The following is a 27294-nucleotide window of genomic DNA, read 5'->3' as shown; positions in this document are numbered from 1 at the left end:
TGATGTTTCTTCCCGAGTTTTCAGTAAGGCACGAAGTTCAAGCAAACTCAAGACAGCATGACAAACCTTTGAACGAAAACATAAAACGAAATTACACCAACGAAACGGTTTATGCTAATGAAAGTTCTCAGCTCCCTGCCGAGTCCTTACGGCCATGTGTTGCAAAATGGTTCAATTGCAGTTCGATCGATTGATGGATAGATTTCTACAACTGTCCATGATGCAGGTTCGGTGGACCAGTTGAAGCGCCGTTGTGGCTTGTGATAAATTCAAGTCGATAGAGGGGGATTTTTCTTTGCTTTAATGAGCTCTGGTTCGGATTAAGATAGCAATGCCGATGACAGCAGCGACCGGTAGCAGGGATTAAGATGTCGCGTCGCAAACGAACCTTAAGTCTTAAGTGCGATGCAGATACGGTATTTTATGGTCCATTTGCAGGAAAGAGCTCTCCTAAACTTAATGAAACACAAGTCGCTTGGAACTTAATAATTAGTAATTATCATTTGCAGAAATAATGATTTTTTTTTGTAACTAGGTATAACGGCCCGGTTACACGGGCCCATGTTGATTAAAGAATTTGCATTACAATCTAGCAAAATTGTGATAAATTGAGTATATCAAAGCTTCAACTCAGTTAGAAGATTGTACCTGACTTTACCTGAGGGATGTGTTTTGCACTGTCCGGATACAATACATTACTGACTATCATAATGAAAAATTGAGTAAAAAAAAAAATTATAACAGGGCCAATACCTGTTATTTGTCAAGCACGATTAATTGACTAATGTGTCGATAAATATTCCCGGTCTTATAATACAGCCTAATCATCCCGGTTGGGAGACCATTCTCTCAATAGGAAGGTTTGTTCCATGGCTAATGGCATTAGGAGCTTGGTTTAAGGAACGCGTTGTAAAACGGCTAAAATTCTACAACTGCCACCAAGCCATACCTAACAGTCCAATTTAACCCATTTTAATGAAGAATGAGACCTTCTTCTTTTAATGAAGGATATGTTTTCGATTCCTACTGATTTCGCCCATGTTCTAAATGCCGTATGAGTAAGATACATCTGTAGGCCATTGCATATTAAAAGTACCTTGCTTTGTTTTGTTTGGAAAAATGTATATACAGCCATATCAAGGAAAAATGTTGTCAACTTTAAAATCACGCGAGAAATATGATGTTCTCCTGTGATTTTCTAAATCACGTTGTTAATAAAATGGTACTAATCAAGCCATAGGGACTGAATGGTTGTCTCACTGTCCCATAACAAACCAACCTAATTAAAAAAAATATCTTTGATTCAAAGTGCCTACCTTCCTAATACCTTCTTTCTTTCGTTGGTTCGAGTGAAGTTCTAGCCCACAGTGGAACGCCTGTTCAATTGAACGCGATTTAAAATTCCCGTGACTGGAGCTGGGCAATTGTGCTCTTTTCATCATTTCAATTACCGTCAAATTTCAAAATACAATGCAATAGGAGTAGTGTTCAGTAAGTTTCGATACAAAGTTGAGGTTTTGCATCATTTTAAGTGCATCACTTTGTTCAAGTGAGGACATCGCCCTGAAAATATCATACTTATCAATCGTTTCATACACTACTTTTTCGAGTGCTCGTTTTATGAATTTTGCTATCCAAGTAGGACAGGCTCTGTAGGCAGACAGACGTAAATTCTTGAAGTTGACGCTTCAGGTTCCGCAAAATTTCCTATGGATTGTTTAGGAAATCTTACAATTGTGTTTCTTAAATTTAAAAATTGTGGCGCATGTGTTTGGTTTTTGTGTGTGAGCCGAGAGTTTTTGTAAGAGGTTTTTGTAATTGTTTCGGTGATGGTGGTTTGTGTCGAAAACTGTGTCACATGTGCTTGTTTTAAAGTGGTTTTTACTTTTTTGTATTGAATCCCTTTCGTGCATTTCCGGTATCCGAAAATACACAGAAAATGTTAATCTATCGTACTGAGAAGCTTGCCCGTGCATATCGAACACGGGTTTGGTGAACATTTTTTGGAACCATGTTGAACTACACATTATATATCTGGTGTTTCCTTGACATGGCTGCACGCATAGTGCCCGGGACCGACATCTTACTTTGTATTCCTTTGCATTTCCCAAAATTTAAAACCGCTTCATAAAACCGATTTTCCTTTTCTCCAATCGAGCAGGTTTCTCCAGGATAACTGTGGTTGCTATAGCGATCCTTCCAATTTTCCCCTAGGAAGACGATTGCTATGGCGATCAATGCAATGCAATGGGATGAGCGTTTCGCGGATGTCCATACAAAAATGAGGTTCAGCATCGATTTTAGTGCATCAGATTATCCAAGTAGTAACATCATCATTGGAACATCAGCATTGGAGCGTTACGTTAAGGATTTTTTATAATAAGATCCGCGATTGTCTTTTATAGGGAAATTTGACGTAAAGTTAGGATGTTAAGAATTTGCATTTTCCTCTCTCTCTTTTTCTAATAAATAAATTAGAATCGTGCTACGATTTACGAAACAGTCATACAAACTCCGAATCAAAAAGGAGTGTTTATGCTGTTCGAATGTGGTTACTTCTTGACTTCATATCGCCCATTACACAAGTAATTGTAGAAGTAATTCTTTGATATTCTTAGAGATACTCATAAATGGTGTGAAAGAAATTTCAGTTTATTTTGGTAGCAAGATGAAACAAGCATTACTTTACTTTCCAGTTTTATTATTAATCGAAACCTACGCCATGGACATGTAGATTTACCACAGATACTTGGCAAGGGGCGCCTCTATGGCCGTACCAGCAGTCAGGTACTTGTCGTACCCATGGGCGTAACCGTATCCGTATGCACCGTAGGCCGTCGGGTAACCCCAATGGTTGGCCAGTTTATCTCCAACGTTGGCCTGCACGACGGTTGTCTTCACTGCCGCACCACCATAGGCCCCATAGAGCGAGGAGTAGGGTGCGTATAGGGGCGCATGGGGCGCATGGGCCGCGATCGGGTGGGCTAGGCTGGCCGCGTTCTCCTGCACAACCGTCGGACCATGGCTGCCCCAGTAGCTGTAGGTTCCGGAGGGGTTGCCATAGTACGCGGCATACGGTGCCGCATAGCCTAAGGCCGCGTAGTGGTCGTCGTAGTACGCACCGGAGTGGTGCACGGCATGGTCCAACGCCGTGTACGGAGCGATGTATCCGGCCTCGGTGACCACAACAACAGCAGCAACCACAATGGCAACGATAGCGGCGACGTTCTAGTGTGTGGAAAAAAGGGGAAAAGATTGAGATTTTCAAGAGATCCTTCGTTTAGCCTTAGGGTCACCAAGGTCTTATCACCTACCTTCATGATGGCGCCGCTTGGTACGGTTGGACGGTTTGTCCGGTGAATGTTCTTGGGCTGCAGCAACTTGCGTTCTAGCATCGGTGCTGGCCATGTCAAGTGATTTTATAAAGCCTTTCAACAGCGAGAAGTTCGCGGTCCAAACCTTGGCGTGCTTTGTCCAACAATGCGATGAAATTGTAGCGCGCACAATGTTCATCGAAGTGCAACTGCGTTCCACGTCTTACAAGGTCTAACCTGCGTGAAGTAATTATCTCCACCGCAAATGTTCCTTGAGAGAACGACCAACATCTGTGTTAGAATCTAAGCTGACACGTGTACCTCCTGTCACCTGATGGTGGGAGAGAACGAAAGGAGAAAGCTTAGCGCAAGGAATCGCTGGCGTGGCTAATTGGAACTATTTGCCAGGGCACCTGCCTTAGTCATTGCCACTTCATAGGCCAGTTACAGTTAAGTCTAATTCTATTCGATCGCGTAATGGGCACGTTTGATCGAGTGGGTTTGTTTTGTTTGTCGCACGGTGATAACCAGTCACTAATTTAAATGACCGCTTTGCATGCTTCAAGTGCTTTCCCACAGAACTTGTCTTAGAACACGGGGACAGGGTACTACGGAAACCATAGCCTTGCCAAGCCAGCTAGGCCAAGGCAGGGCAGCTTTCGGACATGGTATGGGTTTATTTTTTCACAATTCACAACTATTACGTTATTGAGTAGCCACCAAGTTCCAGGATATCGAAGTCCGAAGGCTGCCAGTGTCACCGCACGGCAAAGACCACCCCACCCGGGAGGGGTTCGTGAAGCAGGCGGGATGGCAATTAGCATATATCATACCGATGCATGTTCTAGCTGACCGTAGAAACGTGTGGCCGGCACGAAGAACGATCGCGTAACCGTTGACGCAATGATTAAAATCTATAGGTTGAGGAAAACTGGTGATCTGTTTATCCTTTGTTTTTGTTTTCTTGCGGAAGAAAAGGTTGAAAGAGCTTAAGATTAGCCTAATGGAGACGGTCATTGTGGTAAAATACGGCAATTTCTAGATTATAATTAATGACTACACTGTATCTTTGCTCTGATATTGAATGGACGTTAAGTATGATGTGAAACGTTTGGTTCCTTAATAAAATTGATTTTTAATGATCGGCCGCTAGGTGGATCTATTAATCGTGCTCTGGTTCCCTGTTGCAGGTGTACAGAGAGTCAAAGTACGTGTGAAGGGTCCTGTGAGCAACCAGAACTTATTACGCCACAGGTCTGACAGAAGGTTGTTACCGTTTGGTTTTCCCTTAAGAGATCAGTTTCCTGTAATATGCTGCAACAATATTTTTCCATTTCCATTTCATTGGAAATTAGAGTTTCCCAAATGTTTGCGATAAACTTTAGTTTAAAGGCAACTCCAGACTAATTTTGAAAAATATGTAGTTCACTTACAGACGCCCGAGTGAACTCCCACAGGAAACGGGCTGCTTCAAACCCACATTCGCTGCGTTCCACTTGGACTAATTAACGCAATTATCGAACGTGACATATTAAACTCTCCGGGCCGGTAATTAAACTTCAAATCTCCTGCCCATTATCTAATCGAGTGCAGTTCTTGGGCTGCGGCCTCCGGAGGTACGTTCGAAAGTAGTTTCCTCTCCCTCCCTCCCCCCCCCCTCAGATTCGTTCTCCAGCCCCAAGTGCGGAAGGGTTGTCCCGGCTGTGTGTGTGCGTTAGGGTTTGGAACCAGTTGTTTGAAGTGCTTGCGGATTGTCTTTGTTGCAGTTTCGCCGTTTTCTTCGTGGCTCCGTGGGGCGGCCAGTTGGGGTGGAGTCGTTCCGTGATTCACGTCACGTACCGGGACCGTTTTGTAATAGGCACCTTTGCTGCCGATACTCACAATCGAACGCGTGTCACGGCGAGGATGTGGAGTTCGCGCATAACACCTGGAACTGCGATAACCGAGGGTGGATGATGCCGGTTGAACTTGGCACTCGAAGTTATGGGAGGGGCAGAGGGTGAGGACATCTGGTGCCGTGACGCAAAAAGGGCTGCATTTACTACCCAGCGACACAAATAGAATGGCGCACGGATCAGGCTGACCTTGGCAACGGAAGGCGAATTCCGGAAGGGACGTTATTTTACTAGAATTTTATCCTCAAACAGAATGAAGAAAACCAAAACAAATGGTTACGTATGCAGAAAATATTTAAATACTAACTAATTCGTATGAAATGTGAAAAATTCACATTGAAGAGTGAGGTCAATACAAACAATCACAGTTAAAATCAAATTATTAGCATGCGTCGTTTTGAATCTGTTTTTGATTGTTTTGCGCTCTTCGCTGTCTGAAAATTATTTCTCTTAGATTTTAGGTTTCATTTTACATAACTTTTAATGGCATTGTTTTCTTATGTTTGATATTGAAAACCCATAGTATCTATTCAGTTTTTTTAGGACACATGTTTTTGGTCTGCGGCTTAGTTCATGGGTCGTTGATATTTGGAAATTAATTATAAGTTCTGTTTAACCCATAAGAGACACACAGAGAAAACCTTATAAAACTAAAAATTTTAAAATATGGCATTAAATGTCAAATAGATCAACAATTAATATCTGATGTATTTGAGGTTAATAAAAATGCCAAGGCTCATGATTAACTAGGGATCTACCTTATCACCTAACAATTCTGAATTTGCGATGAAACAGGTAATTATATAAAATAAAAATGTATGTAATTCCTTACTTTCTATGGGATTGTTTTCATATATTTTATATTGAGGATATAAACGATCTAATAGATTTATAATTAGCCTCTGCTCTATTTGACGAACAAGAAAGGGCCTCAATGTGATTGACATTCTTGTTCTAGTGGCATATTTATTTATTCCTCAATGATGACTTGCTTCAATAACCCTTATAAACTGCTAGATATTGAAATTAATGACCCAAGATGAACAATTTTAACAGAACACTAACGAAATTGAACTCTGTTGTATCGATTCAATCTTATTAATCGTACCAAATTTTGCAACCGAATCGAAAGTCAATATACTGAACTATTTATTGACAAAATATCTTTTTATTGTTTAATTGGTGCAATTGATCAGCAGTAATTCGTGAACATTTTGTCAGAACACAATAAAAATGTCTTCTATCGCTTGAAACTCATATTTCCCCGATCAGAAAGGACACAGCAATCGCATATCAGAGACTAGCTCGGGAGACCCGCGAAGTCGATGGCCGTTTGACTTCAACTCTTCATAACTCAATCGGTTCCGATTGGCTTGTCTTTCCGATCACCCCTCGCGCTGACCTTCGGAAGTCTTCGGACCCTGGCAGCCCGTGGCCCATTCTTTCGGTCCAAAAGGGGGCCAATACCGTGCTGGCGAGCCAGGAAGAGACCACGCGTAGTGCAATCGCGACCTACCTTCGATCATCGGCATGCAGATCCCCCTCTACCGGGGGATTTCCTCCACCCTCTCACCGATCCCTTCTTGTTCGGAGTTTCGATGGGCTGGGTGCGAACGAATGCATTCCGATGCAGTCCGCGGTTCAATCGGTTCTCGTTGCTCGTGGGTGCATTCAAACAACAAAAATTACAAAAACCTCCACCTGGTAGAGAGTGAAAGAGAGAGGGCGATCGGTAATGGCCACGTTCGATAGTAATGGCCGATTGGTTCGCGTTGTTGGTGGGCAATTGAGTTGGCAATTACTGCGTCCGGAGAGCGGTGGTGGGGCCGGATAGGAGGAGACCACCGGGGGAAAGAACGTTCTCCAGGTGGGATCGGGTTCACCGATCGGTTGGCCAGCGGTCGCCAGCAATGGCTTCGGGTTGGTGATTCTCGGGCGTATAAAAGGATCCAACGGTGGTCGTATCAAATCAGAAGTAATCCAAGCGTTCTAACAGCTCCTCCTTCAGCCAAAACCCAAAAACCAACCCAACTCAATCACCATGAAGGTACGTTGAGGACTAGAACTTGAAGTTTCAATTTAAAGTTTCAAAGTCTCATTTTCAATTTGAATAGTTCGTTGAAACTCAGTTTTTAAATGAATATTTAGCAAGGATCAAGAACACCAAAAGTGCAAAGAGATAAATGAATTCCAATGATGCTGACAACTTAACCCTCTTTACAGTGCATCGTTGCCGCCGTTGCCATCGTCGCCCTGGCCGTCGCCGCCGAAGCCGGTTACCCGTACGCCGGATACCCGTACGCCGGATACGGTGCCACCGTCATCCAGGCTAACGCTCCCGCCTGGCCGTACGCCGGATATCCGTATGCTCATGCTGCCGCCTACCCGGCATACGCCCACGCTGCCTACCCGGCCGCCATCTCCGCTTACCACGGTGCCCCGCACGCCGCCATCTACGCTGCCCCGCACTACGGACCGGCCGCCTCGGTTGCCCACCACGCCGGAGTTGTTCCCGGAGCCACCTCGGTCACCGCCACCCGTGGTGCTGTGCACGTCGCTCCCCTCCCCGGACATGCCATCTCCCAGAAGCAGCTGAACCTGGCCCCGGCCCCCGGAACTCTGTAAATTCTACAGCTTAGAGGATGCCTAAAAATACTCATGACGGATCTGACACTGCCACGCTGATGTTAAGGAAGAGATAGAGTACCAACGATACCACCAACACCAGTCAACGAGATAGTTGAGCCCGCGTCTTCGAAGGGCGATCGGTTTGAGAGCTTGGAGAAGAAGTAAACAGCCGTCGCTTCTTTTGTCCATCGGTGCCTCAGCTGATTGTATATTTGCTGTAAATAGGAGTTATTTACATGAATAAATGACAACATCATAAAAATAGTTACAATGTGTTTAATTTTTACTTAGCATTAGCAGAACAGTAACAGAACATCCACCACAACTGGATATGACAAACATTTAGGAAGAATGTATCTTTGTTTCTTATTTGAAACAGGTTTTTTGTTTAAGTTAGTTTGTTTTAACATTTTACTGACTTTAGCTCTTGACATGCTCTATGAAATTCATCTCAATATTTTTTCATGAGAATCCTCCTCCAGAATTAACGTGATTTTTAATAATTAAACGCTTTAAAACGCTTACATTTTAAGTTAAAATTATGTATTTTGTACCTGACATAATCAAGAAGTGGGGCAATGTGGCAATGTTTCCTCCAATTCAATAGTTCTAAATGCTAGTTCTAACCTAGACAGCATCAATCGATGAGATTGGATATATATGATCGGTTGACCATAGAAACTTGCGATCAAAGAAGCGTTACTACGCCTAACCATTAAAAAATGTCTACTTTCTGCTGAGGGACTCTGTAACTTATTCATCATTTAAATTATATACATTTTTTAGCGGAGTCGTGGTTTCCGTTTAGCTACAACTTCGCATGCACGTATGAAAATATCAGATAAAAACAAATCGATAGAACGCATATTTGAACAAAATGCAACATGAGTTTTGTAATTGCTAAGCTTTTTGAACGAATTTTGAACATTACAAACCAATTTCGAATTATGCTTATAGTCTTAGACAACCAATTTCCACAACCCCGTTAACTAAACAAATCAACGGACTGAATGCCAAAACAAAGGGGCATTTGTGAATGTTTTGTAGCATTTGCATCTATGAACATCAAAATTAGAATGTCATTGGTTGGAATGTAAGCAAAACTATGTTTGAATAAAAAGCTTCATTGAATCGGACTTATTTGAAATTGATTTTAAATTCATTTCGAAAATAAAAATGAATAAAATTTACTAATCCTTTCCAATTTAACATACTCAAGTAAAGTTTTCACTATATTATTCGATTTTTCATAATCCTCTTAACGAAATGTAAATATGCAATAAATCATGTATTCATTTAAAGCATTTGAAAAAAAAATTCTAACAACGCAACTATCATTAATATTAGACTAAAACTATGTTACATTTGTTTTTGTATTTTTTTATTGTAATAATAAACTGCCAATGATGAAACTAAATTAAACTGTTCTGTCGTAAAGAACAACATGGGTTGATGTAAATGATAAGTGGATGAGAATGAATACATCATATTATGACCACTCAAGAGCCTCAGATATTATGCCACAAACGTTTCCAAGACTAAGTATCGTATGAATTTTAAGCTTCTTCTTTTTGCACAAATTCGTTTAATATAGGCCACGTGCGCGGGCGAAAGGACAAACGATGGCCTCAAGTTGTTGCAATCTAAAAACTCGTCCGATACGCACCATTTCGAGTCGAATACAATCCCATCGTCCTTCATGCATCAACGCGTACCGTGTGTGATGATCTTTACAATCGAATAATTTTAGCGATTTTTTTATTATTTTTTGGTAACGCTCTAATTTACTAACTTTTGAAGACTCTCACATTTTCAGAGAATAGAACCGATCTAGGAAAAAGATGAACCTGGTGGAAGAAAAATGGAGTATAAATAAACGTTCCGCCGGCCAGTAAAGCATCAGTCTCAAGCAACATTGTCTGCAGCACAATTGTTTCCACAACAAACCAAAGCATCCCCAAACGTACCAACATGAAGGTAAGTGTCGTTGGTTCGACTGCTGTGCCTTTGGTTGAACTCACCGAAAGATTCGTTGTTGCTTTTCCCTTCACAGATCTTCATCGCTACCATTGCCCTGGTGCTGCTGGCTATCGCCGAGGCGTCCTACCTGCCATACGGAGGCGGCTTGGTCTCGAGCTACGCCACGACAGGCTTCCCGGTGACTTCATCGGTTGCCTATCCATCCTACGGGCTGTATGGCAAGTCGGTGCTTCCGCTGGCCACCAAGTACTCGTACCCTGCGGTTTACAACAGCTACCCGGTGTCAAGCAAGGTGGTGACGTATGCCGCTCCGGCCACAGTCTACGGTGGTGCCAAGATCGTTGGCTATGGTGCAGGCTATGGCGCAGGCTATGGTTTCGGTGCAGGTTACGGATATGGTGCAGATTTCGCCTACGGTTATGGCGGAAAGGTGCTGCCAACGAAGTATTACTATTAGGAAGACAGGAACACTGTTGCTTGGAACAAACTGATTTGAGAAAATGAAATGAAATTGTACAGCGAAGATGTTAACGGATCGTGTAAATGAGTTTTAAAATAAAGTTGCAATCGTATTAAATATTTTGAGTTTTATTTTTATTCAACTAACTATTGCAACGATTTCTAAGGGCTTGCTATGTAAGAACAATGGAGCCAGATTTTTTTTTAATTTTACAATGAATATTTCTTAGTGATCTTGAAATTTATTGAATTGCAATTCAGATAATATACCCACTCCCAAAAGATTTTTTTAAATTCTTGAACTAAAGCAGTACTTTTTGACTTAAATGTTAATCCTTCCAACGAATCTGGTCTTAGATCTGGTTTTAGAAAAAAATGATCAAACAAAGATATGTTTTTGCAGAGTTGGTATAAAGCATGATAAAACAAAAACTTTTCTCACATAACATACCCATTTACAATACGATTGACGAACACACTGCTAGAGCCACTATCGGATAAAAGTAGTACGCAAGCACTTTACTTATCTGAACACGACCCTAGCAAAACTGTGAATTGACCGAAATCGTTGTGATGCAGCATTGGCTTTTGTATTTTTCTATTGAATACTGACTCATGAATAGTTGATTGTTTTAGGAGTTTACAAACTAGAAAAAAAAATAATTTCAAATGAAATTACCTTATATCCGCATTAGATGAATTAATATATCATATTGTGAACTGGTATAACATCATCATAGAATTAAACAGAAGCATGGTTTTCCAAAGTTTTGCCTTCTGCATGGCAAAAGCAGTGTTGAAGACGTGCCATTTGTAATATATTAAATTAAATATGATTATAAGGCCTACGTCAATTTCGTTTGAAGTAGATTACGTTCAAGTAAGATCGCGTAATACCCAAAGTTCAACGTTTGAGCTCAAATGGAATGGTTGGAAATTGAAAGACGGATTAAAACCGATTTGTGAAGAAAAAGTCGAAGAGAGTTTTTTTTTTAATAAAATGCACTGCATTTTAGTTTTATTCAAATTCTTGCATGAATCAAATCAATCGAACACAGAACGCAAACGAACGACTACTTAGCAGCTAATGAGTATGTTATCACTTGTTCAGCGTATTGCACCATGGCGATAAGGGTGAGGGCAGTTTTTCGCTCTTGTGGGATCCAGAGGCCGCTTTACAGGGTTCCGGGGGCCGGGGCCAGGTTCAGCTGCTGCTGGGAGACGGCGTGTCCGGGCAGGGGAGCGACGTGCACGGCACCACGGGTAGCGGTGACCGAGGTGGCTCCGGGAACTACTCCGGCGTGGTGGGCAACCGAGGCGGCTGGGCCATGGGGAGCGGCCAGGATAGCGGCATGCGGAGCAGCATAGATGGCAGCGTGCGGAGCCCAGGCGGGGTAGGCGGCATGGATAGCTGCCGGAGGCCACGAGGCAACCGGAACAGCAGCGGGAAGTCCTCCGTACGGCCAGCCCCACGGCAGAACTCCGGCTTCCGAGGCGACGGCCAGAGCAAGAACGACGGCAACAATGGCGCACTGTAAGGGATAACATGTTTATAAAAGTGTTACCATGAACTATTTCCAAGAACTTCAAATTATCCGCAAATCAACGAAAGTAGAAGTACACACCTTCATGATGATTGAAGGGTTTGGTTGGATGGTGCGTTAAAACACGTTGAACACTGATGTACTCAGCTGGTTGAACTGTTCGACTGAACGTTTGAACTGATTGTGATACTTATCCGGGCGCCACGAATGGATTTTATACCTATTCGCCAAACTCTGGAATGAACTCGCAGAACTTCAGACCTCAAGAAAACTTCGCGTTGTCCCGAGGAGAGAGCATGTAAGTACGACGAGGATAAAAAAGGAGGTCGATGCAACCAACCGTGGATCACTTTCGCTCTCCGATCTAGAGCAACCAGAAGGCTAGCCATACGCGCCCGCAATTAATGGCAACGTCATTCAACGCCCCCACCTTCGGGAGACCTCAGGCGTCCGACCCTTGGCGAGATGTTCTACAGGTGGAATACAAATTCCTGGGTATGTGTGCTGCGGCGGTGTGAAGACCTTAAGCGTCCTGAGAGGGTTTTTACATAGAAGTCTCGGACTGGACCGAATGGAAAGCAAGGTGTGTACCCTCGTGTACGTATATTGCCCCCAGGTGGAGGCGTCACGAAGAACCGCCTAGAGAGACAGAGAGAAGGAGTTCCTGCAATGAGAGGGTCCTGCGCACCCAATCTAGGCTGCTTTGGCCGGCGAAACGGTTGTGTCACCTCCAGCGCGGTATGAAGCCTATATTATGTATTAGAAGTGAGGGTCAGCTTTCAAGTTCAGTGATCGATTTTATTTCGGGTCGGTTCAACGCCGAGAATTCGCGGAGGTTCGATTTTCCCTTCCGAGGTTCGCCTTGGAGGTATGCATGCACGGGTGTATGCATTTGGTTGTGCAGTGTTACATTGCATCCGCATCCCCACCAACCGGCCTATTCTAAGCTGTGAAAGGAGTAGTCGGTGCCGCTTCTACCGAGCTTCAATACGGAGCGCCCGAAAGCTGCCCGAAGTCCGACGCGATGGTGGCCAGGTGAAAGAATCTCGACGTCGTGGTATATAGGAACAACCGTACCGCAAGTCTTTGCTCGATTGCGTTTATGGGAAGGTGTTGGTGCGGGGGAAGGGCACGGAGAGTGGATGCAATGCACATGCACAATTGCAGCTGCAAGCGCAAACGACGGTATCGAAGTCGCGCGCTCGGGCGAATAGACGGGCGTATCTGATCGGGCTCGTTAGAAGGACGGTTTCCGTATAAAAACGGTCACGCCGACCCCGGTAAGACATCACACTCTACTCAACCGTTCCAAAGGAACCACCGAAAACAAACCAACCGCTCAACAAACCAAACCAAAAAATCCAAAATGAAGGTACGTTGACAGATGTTCCTTGTTTTTTGCAAGAAGTTCCCAAGGGAATGCTTGAGGTTCTTCTGAAGCACTTCTTTTATTTGGATGTCCAACAGGTTTGATAACCAACACCTTGTTATCCCTCTTCTCGTTTAGTGCATGGTAGCTGCAGTCATCTTGGCCCTGGCCGTCGTCTCGGAAGCTGGAATCCTGCCCTATGGTGGCTGGCCGTACGCTCACCTGGCCGCACCGACCGTGATCCAGTCGAACGTGCTGGCCCATCCGTACGGTGCCATCTCCCACGCCGCCATCCACGCTGCCCTTCCGGCGTACGCCCCGCACGCTGCCATCTATGCTGCTCCGCATGCCGCTATCCTGGCCGCTCCCCATGGTCCAGCCGCCTCGGTTGCCCACCACGCAGGAGTTGTTCCCGGAGCCACCTCGGTCACTGCTACCCGTGGTGCCGTGCACGTCGCTCCCCTGCCCGGACACGCCGTCTCCCAGCAGCAGCTGAACCTGGCCCCGGCCCCCGGAACCCTGTAAAGCGGGACCCTAGTCATCCCATCCCATCAACGCGTCCTGGACCCTCTCTACCCTTTCTTCGAAAACAAACCGGGAGCGGCCCGATCTGCAGCTGAGCGTCCAAGATGCTGAGGGCGGATCGCCGTGCGGTGCTCCTACTCGCCTATCGCTATTCTGTCGAAATTACGCTATCCCGCAGGCTTTCGGTAGAATGTTTCGGTGCGCATTCGGAACGGAGGGAGTGAATAAAGTGAATTGGTTGAAAATTGTTTCATATTTCTCATACATAAGCACACCTGGTTTTGAGTTTCAAATGCATTTGAAAGAAATATGGAGGTATGGATAAGAGGATTGGATTTTCTTAAATTTATCCAAATGTATTTGATTATAATCCTAATGCATATGCAACGTACAAAGGTTCGAGTTCAACTAAGAATTGTGCAGTTTTAATTGAAATTAATTTTGAATATTGATTTTTTTTTGGAACCTACTTGGACCTACTTATGACAATCGGAAAACGTGTGTAATAAGAAGAAGAAGATTGAGCGACCAAGATCGCGCAGTCGCCAAGATCTTTTTTGTCAAGCGTAATATCGAGCATAAGAGTGTTTGTGAATCGTGAATTGATATTTTACTCAGTGTCATCGAGTGTTTTGCGTGAATATTATAAGTGTATCCTTTTGTGGTTGAGCAGTTACCCAAGGTATTAACAGTGAAACTATAGTTTAACAATTCAAAGTAAAAGACTTGTTTTTTGAATACGATCGTTTGAAGAGTTGTGCTAGGATAACATAAACATTATTGTAAATGACACTAGTGAGTTACGTAGTTGGCATTGGAACTACGATACGAAGATGGTGAAATCGAATATAATGACGATTTCGACGCTTCTGAATCGTCATAATTTTAGCTTAGACATATAGTAAACAAACTGTATCGTCAGATTGGTGATTTCATTGTTGCAAAATATAGTTATATTACCTGGGAAATGTCGAATTCTGAGCCGAATTGTCTCCATCAATTCGAATTGTCTTCTTCAATTCAAAGAAAATAGCTGTTGCCGCGTTTCGGGAGCTTCAACAAGTTTATGGAGACGATACTCTCAGTAAAACTACGTGCCGTGGTTGTTTTGGGTGCTTTAAAAATGGCGATTTCGATTTGGGACGGCATTCAAGCTCAGCCCAAAAGATGGGCAAAAGATGTGGCATGCGATGGCCAACACTTTGATTGACCCAATTTCTACAAATAAAAATGCCACGAGTAAAAAAAAATTATGATAAAACGGCCGTTATTTAGTTGGACACAATAGGACAGTATACCGTGAAGCGCCTACTCTGAAGGGTAAAGTGCGTTTTTCTGTTCAAATTTCAATGAAATTATATTTATCGTTCATGAACTATTAATAACTTAAGCGACCAAAAAAAAATGCGATTTTTCTTTAAAATGGTCTTCCTCCAGCAAAACTGCTGTGGCTTGCACAAGAAGCACAAAATGAAACGAATGCCATCGCCTACCGGGGTATTTTGTGGAATCGTCAACGATTACGCGATACCTGAGGTTGATCATCTTGTGCTGCGACATGAAAAATCTGGTGTTACGAAACAAGAGGTGAAATGTTATAAAAATAATTTATTCCATTTTCATTTCGAACAGATGTGATTTAATCTTTATTAAATTATCCTAAATCTAGATAGTAAGAAAATGCACACCAAACCATTCAATCGACAACTGACAGCATAAGGATCTGTTTCCACTCATGCAAACGGACCAAAGGAAGTGGAAAAGCACACTGTTTACTTTTGCCCTTGAAAATCAGTTTTTAGCTAATCCAACTGCAATGTTACAGTTTACCTTGCTGTAAAACTTGATTTGTGCAAGATAAATGTTATGATGAATCACTCACACCAGTTCGCCGATCAAGATTTATAGCGAACGTTGACGGGGGAGGGCTAGCCACCTCGATGAATCATGCTCAAAGATAACGGTTCGCAAAGCGAGCAAAACTGGACAAGAAAAGTTGAAGCTTGAAACTGCAGAACCTCCCACGCTAAGGCAATACAGATCCGGACACAACAGATTGTGGCAAAAGCAGCGCATGTTGGTATGTTCCGATACATGTCGCATGAGTACACTTCCGTTTTGCATTCGCACTTATTGGATTGAAATTTGACGGGCGTCTGTCAGCGTAACAGCAACTGGGGTAGGAGGGAATTTTATTTTCTTTTCGAACGATTTAAATCATAACGGCCAGACCGACCGGTGGGTGGAAAGCGCTTAAATCAGATCCGTCAAGAAAGGTGTGAAAAGGTGTGACACCCTCGAGTTCGAGAACCGTCGGTTCAACGACAGGGAAAGTGTGTGCGTCCCAATAAATCGCATGTATGTCGCAACGCCCCTGCAAACCCAGGTCCGTGGGCTAATAGGGGTGGGTCACGATATTTTTATAGTCAGATAAATAAACAAACGTTCGAACCCGACGCCGACTGATTAGTGGCGGCCCGGAAGGTCGTCGGTGGCAAAACCCGTTCGGGTTCTTAGTGGCTGGGAAGGTAGTTCTAGAACACCGGGATATCGGTGCATTGGCAGTCAATGTCAGCCGGATCTGGCCCGCTAGAAATGGAGCTAGAAATGGAGCTAGAAATGCAGCCAGACTGATTATGGTGCCCCGGTTTGGTGTCAGGCGTTCGGTGGCTGCATTTGCAAACTAACCCTGCCCGGAGCGCGAGTTCTTGGGTGGAGTCGATATCCTGGACCAATGGGGAGTAATGAAAAAATGGTAATAATAAAACGCCATATAGTGGCTATTCTACAATGTCATATTCTGGTTTTCTAGGTCGCACAATGTAGGTGGCGACTTATTTTACCACTGGTGACCAAGAACATTGCCACCCCTTGGGTATAAAAGACCATGCCCAAGAGCCGAGAATTGTTATTTTTATACATTTCCTCAAACGGGTCAGCCGAAACGGACACAGCTCACACACGATGGAAGTAAGTTGAAGTTCACACATGGCTGAGGAAGGCATTCTATTTTCACTCCGCGAGTCGCAATCAAGAGTAACTTGGTGTTTTGGTGTACTCCGCAGCTAAGCAGCCGATTACTATCGCTCGTCTTCACAGTCGGCTTCCTGTCATCGATCACACTTCCCACGGACGCTTCCTTTGCGCCACTAACGCTGGACGGCTGGCCGTACTCGTTCCCGCTCGGTCCCTGGCATGATCTTTCGCAGGCGTCAAGGTTCGCACCTCCCGTCCCGATCATTCCGGTAGTCGCCGGAAGCCTGGCTGAGTATCCCGGCGCCATCGCCGTGATGGCAACGCGAGGTTCCATACACATCGCTCCCCTGCCCGGACACTCCGTTTCACAGTTCCACTACAACCTGGACGCACCACCGGGAACGTACTAGAAACACACATTCGTCACACTCGGTTAAAACTTAATCAATAAACATCTGTATTTCTCGTAGAACTCTCTCGCACAGCTGGAAGTCTTTTGTTTCTTTCCGAAGCTCGTTGGGTTCACCGTGGATCTTGCGCGAGGTACTGTTGCATCACGGCGGGGGCAACGTATTTGTTGGTGCTGTATCCCTGCCCCTTGATGAAGACGTTCGGTACGGCCCAAGGTCCCTGGGTTCCACGCTGTACCGGAACGTACGCCACCAGGGAGGATGAAGGTGCCACGTACGTTAGGAAAGGCTTCTCTGGCAGGTATACCTGATCCGGTTGGTGGGGTGCTTCGTGAGGATAGGGAGGATTAGCGGTGTGGTGGTATGGTTGTGGTTCGGGAAACCGGATGACCGGATGTTCCTGCACCAGGCCGGTTTCTACTTGGTGGAAGAACCTCGGCACCGGAAAGTATCCTTCATCGAGGGGATGCACGGGAACGTATGGTGTAAAAAGTGCGGTTGGTGTGGAGTGCGCACAACAGGTTGTGATCAACAAAGTGGCGAGGAATGTGGTGACAAAAGCCTACAACAAGTGAATGGTGATTAGTTTAAACAGCTCTTTCTGCAGCCGCACGAGATGTTACTCACTTTCATTGTAGCAGCTGTTTTGTGACTGTATCGCTGTTCCTCTTCAAACGCAGGTCAAACTCAATCTGGACCATCCGCCACGATGTTGGGTAGATTTTATAACGTTGAAAACATTGCATCTTCAAACTATCAGCCGGTATGTGGAGTTTCCATGGAGGACAGAGAAAGAAATAAGGCGAGCTGAATTCACATCGGACGCCTCTTCGCAATCGAAACTCAGTGGCCAACGAGGTGGATCATCTTATGCAATACTTTCACAGTGATCCAGTTTAGGAGTGATGAATGAAATCGTGCATCATAAAAACAAGTGTCTAGCACGTGTGAGTGTTGGTGCAAATGGGAAATTTCTATGCGATAGGCGACCTCTGGTTAGCCAAGTGGAAAAGTTACGCGTAAACTTGACCCGCAAAGCCATGGAAGAGACGAGTGAACGTGAAAGAAGTGCCTAGAAGCAGAAAAAGGTTTCAGTAAATCCAAGGGCTGTTGTGTGTTGTGGATGTTTATAACGAATTTCTTGGCTATTGGAGCTATATTGCTATATATATCTAATCTTATTATTGTTTGTGGAAAAGAATACTTTCACAGTGGTGTTACTTAATCGTATTGCAATAAAGATTCAAGTCGGTGTGTTTTCAATTGCTCATGAGCATGCATTTATTTGCGTGGAGTATTGCAGCAAGAGTCTTTAGAAGTGGTAAAGTTTCAAATTGAATCGTCGTGTCCTCGGAGTGTGTCATAGTGAAAAGAAAATTGACTAAACTGACATCTTTCCCCTCACGAGAGCAAACGCGTTCCGAAAAGTAAGGTGAACATCGGATTTACTCAGTTCCGGGGGCAGCCGCTAGATTCAGTTGCGTCTGCGATACAGAATGGCCTGGCAGTGGGGCAACATGGACGGCTCCGCGAGTGGCGGACACGGCGGTGGCAGCAGGAGCCGGAGCAACGGCAACAACGGCAGGAGCAGCTGGAGCTGGCGCCAGAAGCACAGCCGGATGGCCATGAATATCCACTGCAATCGGAGCCGGGTGCAGGGTGTGGACAATCGTCGCCGGAGGATTAGACTGAACCACGGTAGTGCCGGGAATGGCGAGTCCCGGAGCAATCACCCACGGGATTACCGAGCCTTCGGCGCACAACGCCATGGCGACGAAGATCAGCGCGACGGAGCACTGTGAATTGGAAGCAGATTTTACTTCTTGGTACCTAATAATCCTTGTTGGCGTGATGCTGGAATGCTTACCTTCATGGTAGGTTCTAGTAGAAAAATCTTTGGGAACGATGTAAACGGCACAAGATTCTTGAGAAGCTTTGTAGGAGCTTTGCAAATTGCAACTCGATTCACTTTGACACTGCAGATCAGAATCTGATGAGTGTCGGAACGAAGTGTCGCCTTTTTATACCAACCCCGGTGCCCCGAGAACAGCACCCGAGGAGCGTTTGGGCAGAAGATTCTCTTGCCAGGCACCTACCACCAACTCCAACGACAAACCCATCTACATGAACTAGATCAACGATAGTGAATATATTACCACCAAGTTACAATCCAGTATTCATCCATTGCTTGACGGACCCTACACTAGAGGCAAGAGGATATCGCTCAAGATAGAAGTAGCATTTCATCAGCCATCCTCAGCCCTCAGGTCCTACCTGCCGATGACGTCCAGTATGCGATGAGGGGCCCCCATTTTAGGACCGGTTCATTCCGGCAGGGTTTGGCGTAGGGAATTGGATTACAATATTTATTAGCATTAATTAATGGACTTGGTGTACCACCAGCCGTTTGCATCGCGATGTTGGCGCACGGGATGGTCGGCTGACGGATTTTGACGGATGGAGATGTAATTGTGATGTAACGATACATTGTACCGTCGGGCCGAGAAGTGCCTTTCAAGGAGCGACAGGAAGCTCATTCCGTCACATGTACTTGAAAGGAATTTTATTGTATCGACGATTGATGACGTAGATTGCGACTAGTTTTAGAGGGCTGCTACCACTGTGCGATCAGCTGTGGATGCACCGGAGGATGTATGGAGGACAAATGTAGCGACACTCCTATGGAACCTGATTCCAGAATCTGGTTTACCTTAATTTGCAATTCTCGACAATTCCAGTCTACGGTGCACCGTTATTTTGGAATTCTATAAAAGACGGACTGTATACCCAAGGGTTGGGCAGTCATACATTACATTTATTAGAGTGCGGTCAGTTCTTCAACTAAATTTTCTACCCAAAATTTACTGTCAATTATTCAGTGAATGCAACATATAATGAGTTCAATGTAAAAGAGCCGAAGACCTACACTGTATTACGCCAATAAAATGGTACTATTTTTAACACCTCTTCCAAGTGCTACCCCTGAAGCCCACCCCCTTGCGGTTATTAGTATTGATCTAATCCTCCCTTTTACGGCCGCCGGACCATGCGGGTCCAGCGGCGTTTGACAAATTTGCTGGCACCACCTTCCACTAATCTTATTTACGCGGGAGGTGGGCTTAGAGTTCGCGCAACGAAATGGTCGTAAAATCAACACACTACCGTTCGCTGCTGTAGTTTATTACGAAGGCCTGCGGCTTAAGCATGCGGCGCATTCCAAACGGCGGTGTGAGATGGAGGCGAACGTTGTGTCGATACCGTTGCATTTCTGCCCGATATAACCGCACGGTGTTCCTGCAGCTTCCCGGTTGTCGTTTGTTGGTAAAGTTTGGAGAGACAAGAAAAAACAAACTGAACAGCGTAAAAACACGCTGTGGCGGCTCGCGACTCCGGTTTCATTCAGCATTCGCGCCCCAGCGTAGCGCCACCATCGCCCGTTGAGGTATGTGACATTGATCTTGACGATCATGCGCTGCTCGATCAGGCCCTCGTATCGCGACTTTGGGCGCATGTTTCGCGATCGCGCTCGCTAGCGGGACATTGCGGTCGGTTTGCTTTCGCTTTTCGTGGGCAGAGGGAGGAGAGGGGAGGGATTTTTATCTTTTCCTTCATTCTCCCTTTCGGCTCAGTTCGCTTGCGTACGAGGCTAACGGGCAGCTTGCGTGTGGCACTTGCGCTTTCCGCATGCTTGCTAAAAGTTGTGCCTATGTGTTCTGTTCTCCTCTCTGCCGGTGGTTTGCATTTGGTTTTTGCGCAGGCCGCTAATCGCCCATAAAGGTTTGTCACCGCAGTTGCCGCACCCCGCTCACGGACACCCATTACGTCGCTCTGTTCCCTTTCGAGCTAGTGCCACTTTTGGTAGACGCGTTTTTAATTGCTTCGTTTGGTTGGGTAGGCGGGAGAGGGACGTAATCAGGACGGGTGGCTATTTTTATGGTGCATATTTTCAACCGTTTCTAATTACAATCCAGATCCAGAAGCGTGGTTGATGATGAAATTAAATTAACAAACGGAAAACAGCCAACGGTGGTTCAGGGTGTATTACTGGCGGGTAGATTGGTGCCTCAACCCTTGAAGTGTAGTATTCCGGCTCGAATAATAAAAATAGTTATCTGAACAATAGAATCTGCTCAATTATTTTTTAATAGCTTTTGCAACAATTATTATAGAGCTTTTTATTAAATAAATATTTGCTCTACCCAGGGTAGATATCAAATACTGAATACTAAAGTATTGACTTTCCATTAGACAAACATCCGAAATTAGAGTGAAACACTTTGCATGCACACACGATCCACTGATCGATCGTTCTGGACCCAACATGCTCACCATATCCGCGAGTGGAATGCATTTCCAACCTCCGATCCTAATCGACAGCAATACTCGAAGCCGGTTTTGCAGAATTTCCTTGTATTGCACCATCGTGAAATCTAAATTGCCAACCTTCCAAATCCAACCCCTGACCGGTGGTCCCGGGTGTCCCGCGCCGTAAGAATGTAGGTGGACTGCCCGCCTGAACCTGCCGACTGTTCAGATACGTTTGCGGAACCGAACTCCGTAGGCCAGCCCTTGCTAATAGGTCGCAAGGTGTAATGAAACCTGGGCAAAATTTCATAATATCTAGCTCGCGTGCCGCCAACCCGAAACGAGTATATAAGTTCTGTTTGGGGTACGCTTAGCTGGAATCACCCGCTGAACGGCGGGTAACATATCCCGGCCCATTGGTGTCCCACGATCGCCCCGATCGGTCGATGTAATCTGATCAATCGAACAGCTCCAGCAGAGAACGACAGAAGACAGGAAAAAATAAAACCAGCGAATAAAATTGATGTTAGCAAAAACGCGAAGTAGAGCCCTAGGAAATGCGCTCCGAACTGGACACGGGTAACTCAGACCGTCAATTTCGCGTGTGGGAGGTTTTGGGCCGGTGGTTTGGGAATATGTTTGTTAAGGTAAGTTCCACCGTGCCGATCGGCATGGCAGTAGGAGGAGTTATTTACATACTAAAGGAGGAATTTTTACTTTCATTTAAGATGTTATTTATTGCGTCAGGATAGTGCAGGAGTCGATGTATTCGAGTGGGACTGGAAAGATAATTTGAGGGTTAAGGAAGCAAGTCGACCGGGAATTGATGACGAAATGAAGTTGGAAGGTTTCATCAGAAATATCGTGCGATATATAATATTGTTCATCAAGGTCACACATGTGTTAACCTTACTATTATTGATGCCATAAATCATTCGGACGTACGTAAGAATTTACTCAATCGTTCATGCTCTTTTACATCAATCGTAAATAAATACAACAAGCGTAATAAATTGTACCAACACTGACGTTTTTTACGGGAACATCAAACTGTGAACCTGTTTATGAAGGTGATAAAATACTAAATTTTCAAATGTTTTCTACACTTTTTGGTTCACCGTTCCAGGAGCGACCAGTTTCTGATCGACAGTATGTCCCGGTAAAGGAGCGACGTGTACTGAGCCAGCATTGATTGCCTCGTACCTCGCCACCGGCGACTTATCCGAGCCGGTGCCATACTCTGTGCCAAAGGTGGCGATATCTTTAACTACCGAAACCTTATCACTTGTCACTGAAGGCGCCCCTGGAGTCACCTGAACCGAAGTGGCACTGTTAACGCCGACCGATGGCAACTGAGGTACGCTCGGGGTCGGAACTGTGTTGACGGCAGGTGTCTGTTGTTGTGGGTTATTGTTGTTGTTGTTGTTATTGTAGTGCAATGAGGAGTAGGATACGGCGGCCGCATCGGAGTGTGGTAGTCCGTGGCGTACCATCTGGAACTGAAGTGGCTGCTGGAAAGCGTTGTACGGTGGCACCGGAACTGGCAGTTGAACTCCGGGCTGCTGCACCGCGTAGGGATACTGAGCTGGGAATGGCACTGGCACGGGAGGCAGCACTTGAACTCCGGGAACCTGCTGGACTAGGGGAAACTGCTGCCCAGATAGCAGCTGTTGAAGCGGTGCGACACCATATCCGTTGAAGATGGGGTTCGGTAAGGTTTGCGGTTGCCAATCGTTGTATGGCAACAGACCGCCATTGAAGAACTGATCGATCAGCTGTTGTTGAGCACTGGCCAGTGCAATAGCGGAGAGCACTGCTATCAGAACCTTCAAAGAACATTGATCATAGATAATATTGAAATTTGCAGTTTTAAAAACTAACACAACACTCGAAGCAGTACCTTCATATTAGCTGATAGATAACTGCAAATACTCTACTCTACTCTAAGTCACTCCAGTACGCACCGACACTGTTTGATCGGAAAAATCGGCCAACCGGTCGTTTTTATATGTCTTTCGACTCATCCGCCTTCCGTAATATCTGTTTTCATCATCGATCGGAAAAATTACGCCATCGTAAGACATCCCTCAAACTCACGTCGGAAGACGACCGTCCGCTGGAAGGTCAACCTAGTGTAGCTGGCAAATGGCCAATGCTGACTTTCTAGTACGGCCCGTTAGTAGTTATAGGCAGTCACAGTGCGCAGGCCGGACGGATCTTCAGTTGATTGCAACCCGTTTCGGTTCGTAAGGTTGCGCTCGCATCTAAAACAAAACGTTCAAGACAACAGTGCTATGCGGAAGATCGTTTTCCTTCAACAAATGGCTTAGGAAATTCGTGGCATGAGAGTGAATTGTACTGGTTGATATTTTTTACACAAAAAAAAATCATATAAAAAAATATAATAACATAAATCTACTCGCTTAGATACTTCATGACGACTAGTTCATTGTCCTATAATTTGAAATATCGGAAGCGTTCGACTTAGAATGCAGTTCGAAGTAGCTTGCGCAATTCACTTCACGCGTAGGACAATTTATCAACCTCCACAGGTGAAAAAAAGGTGTCTCCAAAGAGTACGCCATCCAGTTTCCTTATACAGACTGAACGTGCACAATTGCCGGCGAGCTAACAGGGGAGCAACTGTTTAATCAGTAGATTACTTAATGCAACCCCAAATCCAATAGCGTACAAATACCTGGTTTGTTGCACGGGAAGTCCACAGTACTGGTCCACCTTTGCAAGGACCCAGGTCCACATCGTGCGAGCCGGCGTAATCAAGGAACCGAACCCACCTGGAGTTGCAAGACCCCACTCCAGCTCGAAGCTCATGGAAAAAAGGGTTTGGTGCTACCCCCAACCGTATGGCCATATTTGAGCAGCGTGAACAATCAAAAGCTTGCCTCAGAGATCGTTCTTGGATCTGAAACTAGTTTTCCTGCCTTGGCCCAGCCTGCCCCATTGTCCAGCCTATGGTCTGTTTTCTGCAGGAGCTCCTCGGTTCTAGTCTTTGTCCCCAACGTCGGTGGCTTCGGTGTCCGGCGCCCAGTCCATAAATAGTCCATCTCTTTCGTCTCCCCGTGTGCACCAAATGCGCCAAACATTCGAGCGTTTCCGCAAGCAGAAACGCGTCGTTAGCGGCGTCAGAACATGTTTCCTATTCGCCGCCGAATGCCGCATACCTTCATCGATGCCCGGTACTTGTCCACCGGCCAACCAACCACTTTTTTAGCCGTCGATCGATATTGACACAGCCGGCAAAGTGGTTCAGCTGTGGTCCATCCACAGCGGCTCTAGGACACACGTACAACGGTGTTCACCGGGGCAAAGTGATCGCACACGCGTGTTGCGACCTGCTCGATCTCGATCTCGGCAGTCCAGTCCAAGCATGACGCGTACAGTGACGGACGGGAAAAAACCACCAGAAGAATTATGGTTGAAGTTCCTCAAGTTGTAAACAATTTCCTCATTAGTGCTTTCGTTAAACACACTTGTTGACAACACTCCAGCTTGCCGCTGGACGAACGTCGATGGAGTTTTCTGATGGTCCCATTTCTCACCCTGCCTGACACGGTGCAAACGCAATGTTGATTAATTTTGCACCGCATGGTAAGGCTGGCGATCGCGTTCAGCAAAAAGCTGTCAGTGAAACCGAGCACGGAAGGCATAGAATAGGGTGAACAGAGAGGTATATAAATGGCAGTAACTGAATCAAGGTTACTGCCGCCTTTCTACAACAATCCGCTGGTTCGGGGGAAGCAGACTCGCCCAACGCTCGAGCACCATAAGTGCGCGCGGCTTACGAATGGGCGCATTCCACATCTGTGAAGCTGTTCTAGCCTCACCAAGATCTCTTATCTGGCGATTTCTTTGGAGTCGATTCTAGTGCCGCTTTAGATCGATATCGATTAGTACCATAGACCATTGGCTCCAAATGATGAAATAGTTGCAGGGCTTTCAGAATTAAGGTAGATCTTTATTCTTCTCTTCTGCTTAGACGTACAGGAGTGACTAGACCAGGCAAGAGGCCAGATATAGGAGGGCGCGTTACGACGTTCCCGTGGGTGATTACAATGTAGATCGTTCCGAACCTGTTGGAATTTAAATGGTTATTCCAAATTGTTTCTTAAGAGCCTCTAAAGCGATTGATTAGATTTCACCTCAAAGATCAAGCAGTCAATGGTGGTATTTGAAATCAAAAGTTCTACCCATTATCGTTTGGAACGTACACGCCTATTGGCCACCGATCGAAGCGGTTCGAACCACCAACCATCACCGCTAAAGGTTTTTTTTTGCAAACGCTTATAGGTTAAAGCTGACGTGGACAACTGATCGCTTCAAAAGCTGCTCATTACTAGACATAAATCAATGTTTGAATCGTGAGAACGAGCAAAATATGCTCATATTACTGACCTTCGGTAAATCTTCCCTATTCCGCATGTGGCTGGAATTTCACTCCAATCCGTGAGGTGACAAATCACTTTATCGGCATCTTCGGGTTGGTCCTTCAAACCGGCCACGGTACGGTTTCAGACCCCGACACCAATTAAATGACCATAAAATGTACGCTCAGCCCCGCCAGCCGTCGTTTGCAGTATCGGATTTTCCATGCAAATGTTTTGAGTTGGTAGATTGTTTTTTATTTCCTGCATTGGCATTGCAAATGAGATCGCTCAATTTGAGATCGAAACAGCGGCGAACGGCAATTGAAGCGTGTGCAAGGTGTGTTTCCGAAGGAAGAAGTAGGCCTCGAACCGCGGGTCGCTTTGTCACTAATGTAGTTAGCGCCGTAGGGTTATTAGCGAGCGGTAGGTTGATTGGTAAACATCATGCCAGCGGATCGTAGTACACATTGAGTGATAATAATAAATCTTTTTTTCTCCATAGCGGTCATAAATGTCAAATTCTTGCTGTACGTACGGAGTAAACCTATCAGGCTTTTGAGCAAAACTACTCTAGGTGTATTGAAATATTGCAGTGCGGTTGATGAAAGAGTAGAACTTTACTGGCAAAAGAGCGAACCATGATGGATTCTATGGTAAGATTTTGTCAATTAATGATAATCCCACCCAAAGTTCGTGGACCTCGGGGTACAATTTATAAAGTTACCTCAAACACTTGTTAGAGAAAAACCCTAACCATTGGTTTTCTTTCCATTACAGAACGATGACATCGATACCAAGAACTGCTGGTGGGAACGGCCAAGTGTCATCTATGCGTGAGTACGAGTAATTTTTCTTCGACAATTGTAGTCCTCCAGGTGAGAGAATGCTTCAAACTGTTACTTCTGGGCCTGCTTTCCGGGTCGCTCGTCGTTTCACGACCTGCGCAACGGTATTCCCCGTACCGTCATGGTTTCAGGTTATATTTTCCCACCCCCAGGAAGTTCAGTTCCCAGTTCCCTGGTTCGCCAGTAAGAAGAGCAATCGGTTTCCTTCCAGGAATGTAATTCGATTGCGTGTCGTTGATGGGGCATACTGTTTCACGATTGTTTCACCCTCGGCATTGCTGTTGCTATCATATTTCCAACAGCCGTCGTCAAACGGTCGGGACTTCTTCACGCGAATGATATCCCGGGTACAACTACAATTGCCAGAAACTGGGACGTCTCCGAACTGACAGCTTGATTAGACTGGCTTGCCCAGGACGATTTGCATTAAATCGCTGATATGGGGTGGGCGCCATGAATACGGAACGTAGAAACAAAGTGATTCCGAAAGAAAACCAAGGTGGTGGGTGGTAGATGTTATGTCTCTTTCTTTGGTTATAATTTACTGAGTCTCAGTTACTAGCTGTTTACTTAGCTGTTAAATTCACACTGCTTTTCGTTCTGTTTCAGGGAGAGTTGCAAAGATAGATAAATTTCTTTGAAAACACCACTTTTCCATC

General features: G+C 45.1%; 9 protein-coding genes across 9 annotated transcripts; 4 read left to right on the top strand and 5 right to left on the bottom strand.

Moving 5' to 3' along the window:
* Positions 1–2736: 2736 nt before the first annotated feature.
* LOC131264232 (uncharacterized) lies at positions 2737–3395 on the bottom strand. The gene is made up of 2 exons (XM_058266521.1): positions 3315–3395; positions 2737–3228 (listed from the first exon to the last, which is right to left on the bottom strand). The coding sequence occupies exons 1-2, from the start codon at positions 3393–3395 to the stop codon at positions 2737–2739; spliced, it is 573 nt and encodes a 190-aa protein (XP_058122504.1).
* Positions 3396–7250: 3855 nt separating this feature from the next.
* Positions 7251–7834, top strand: LOC131264231 (adult cuticle protein 1-like). Its single transcript, XM_058266520.1, has 2 exons — positions 7251–7256; positions 7433–7834. Exons 1-2 carry the CDS (start codon positions 7251–7253, stop codon positions 7832–7834), a joined length of 408 nt encoding a protein of 135 aa, XP_058122503.1.
* A 1974-nt stretch (positions 7835–9808) lies between these two features.
* LOC131264230 (glycine-rich protein-like) lies at positions 9809–10274 on the top strand. Its single transcript, XM_058266519.1, has 2 exons — positions 9809–9814; positions 9891–10274. Exons 1-2 carry the CDS (start codon positions 9809–9811, stop codon positions 10272–10274), a joined length of 390 nt encoding a protein of 129 aa, XP_058122502.1.
* Positions 10275–11451: 1177 nt separating this feature from the next.
* LOC131264229 (adult cuticle protein 1-like) lies at positions 11452–11907 on the bottom strand. The gene is made up of 2 exons (XM_058266518.1): positions 11902–11907; positions 11452–11808 (listed from the first exon to the last, which is right to left on the bottom strand). Exons 1-2 carry the CDS (start codon positions 11905–11907, stop codon positions 11452–11454), a joined length of 363 nt encoding a protein of 120 aa, XP_058122501.1.
* Positions 11908–13186: 1279 nt separating this feature from the next.
* LOC131264228 (adult cuticle protein 1-like) lies at positions 13187–13714 on the top strand. Its single transcript, XM_058266516.1, has 2 exons — positions 13187–13192; positions 13328–13714. The coding sequence occupies exons 1-2, from the start codon at positions 13187–13189 to the stop codon at positions 13712–13714; spliced, it is 393 nt and encodes a 130-aa protein (XP_058122499.1).
* Positions 13715–16678: 2964 nt separating this feature from the next.
* LOC131264227 (uncharacterized) lies at positions 16679–17100 on the top strand. The gene is made up of 2 exons (XM_058266515.1): positions 16679–16684; positions 16780–17100. The coding sequence occupies exons 1-2, from the start codon at positions 16679–16681 to the stop codon at positions 17098–17100; spliced, it is 327 nt and encodes a 108-aa protein (XP_058122498.1).
* A 112-nt stretch (positions 17101–17212) lies between these two features.
* LOC131264226 (uncharacterized) lies at positions 17213–17733 on the bottom strand. Its single transcript, XM_058266514.1, has 2 exons — positions 17728–17733; positions 17213–17662 (listed from the first exon to the last, which is right to left on the bottom strand). The coding sequence occupies exons 1-2, from the start codon at positions 17731–17733 to the stop codon at positions 17213–17215; spliced, it is 456 nt and encodes a 151-aa protein (XP_058122497.1).
* A 633-nt stretch (positions 17734–18366) lies between these two features.
* On the bottom strand, positions 18367–19031 carry LOC131265603 (adult cuticle protein 1-like). The gene is made up of 2 exons (XM_058267888.1): positions 18968–19031; positions 18367–18896 (listed from the first exon to the last, which is right to left on the bottom strand). The coding sequence occupies exons 1-2, from the start codon at positions 18971–18973 to the stop codon at positions 18546–18548; spliced, it is 357 nt and encodes a 118-aa protein (XP_058123871.1). The 5' UTR covers positions 18974–19031; the 3' UTR covers positions 18367–18545.
* Positions 19032–22505: 3474 nt separating this feature from the next.
* LOC131264224 (uncharacterized) lies at positions 22506–23311 on the bottom strand. The gene is made up of 2 exons (XM_058266513.1): positions 23306–23311; positions 22506–23231 (listed from the first exon to the last, which is right to left on the bottom strand). The coding sequence occupies exons 1-2, from the start codon at positions 23309–23311 to the stop codon at positions 22506–22508; spliced, it is 732 nt and encodes a 243-aa protein (XP_058122496.1).
* Between the last annotated feature and the right edge of the window lie 3983 nt (positions 23312–27294).

Source organism: Anopheles coustani, chromosome 2, assembly GCF_943734705.1.
Source record: "Anopheles coustani chromosome 2, idAnoCousDA_361_x.2, whole genome shotgun sequence".
NCBI lineage: Eukaryota > Metazoa > Arthropoda > Insecta > Diptera > Culicidae > Anopheles > Anopheles coustani.
Note: the sequence above shows the minus strand (reverse complement) of the source record. Positions and strands in the feature narration are given on the sequence as shown.

Excerpts from the sequence above, each read along its gene's own strand:
- LOC131264232 (XM_058266521.1), bottom strand. The coding sequence starts at position 3,395 with ATGCTAGAACGCAAGTTGCTGCAGCCCAAGAACATTCACCGGACAAAC. Across the intron at positions 3,229-3,314 it reads CAAGCGGCGCCATCATGAAG|AACGTCGCCGCTATCGTTGC; the intron begins GTAGGTGATAAG and ends TCCACACACTAG.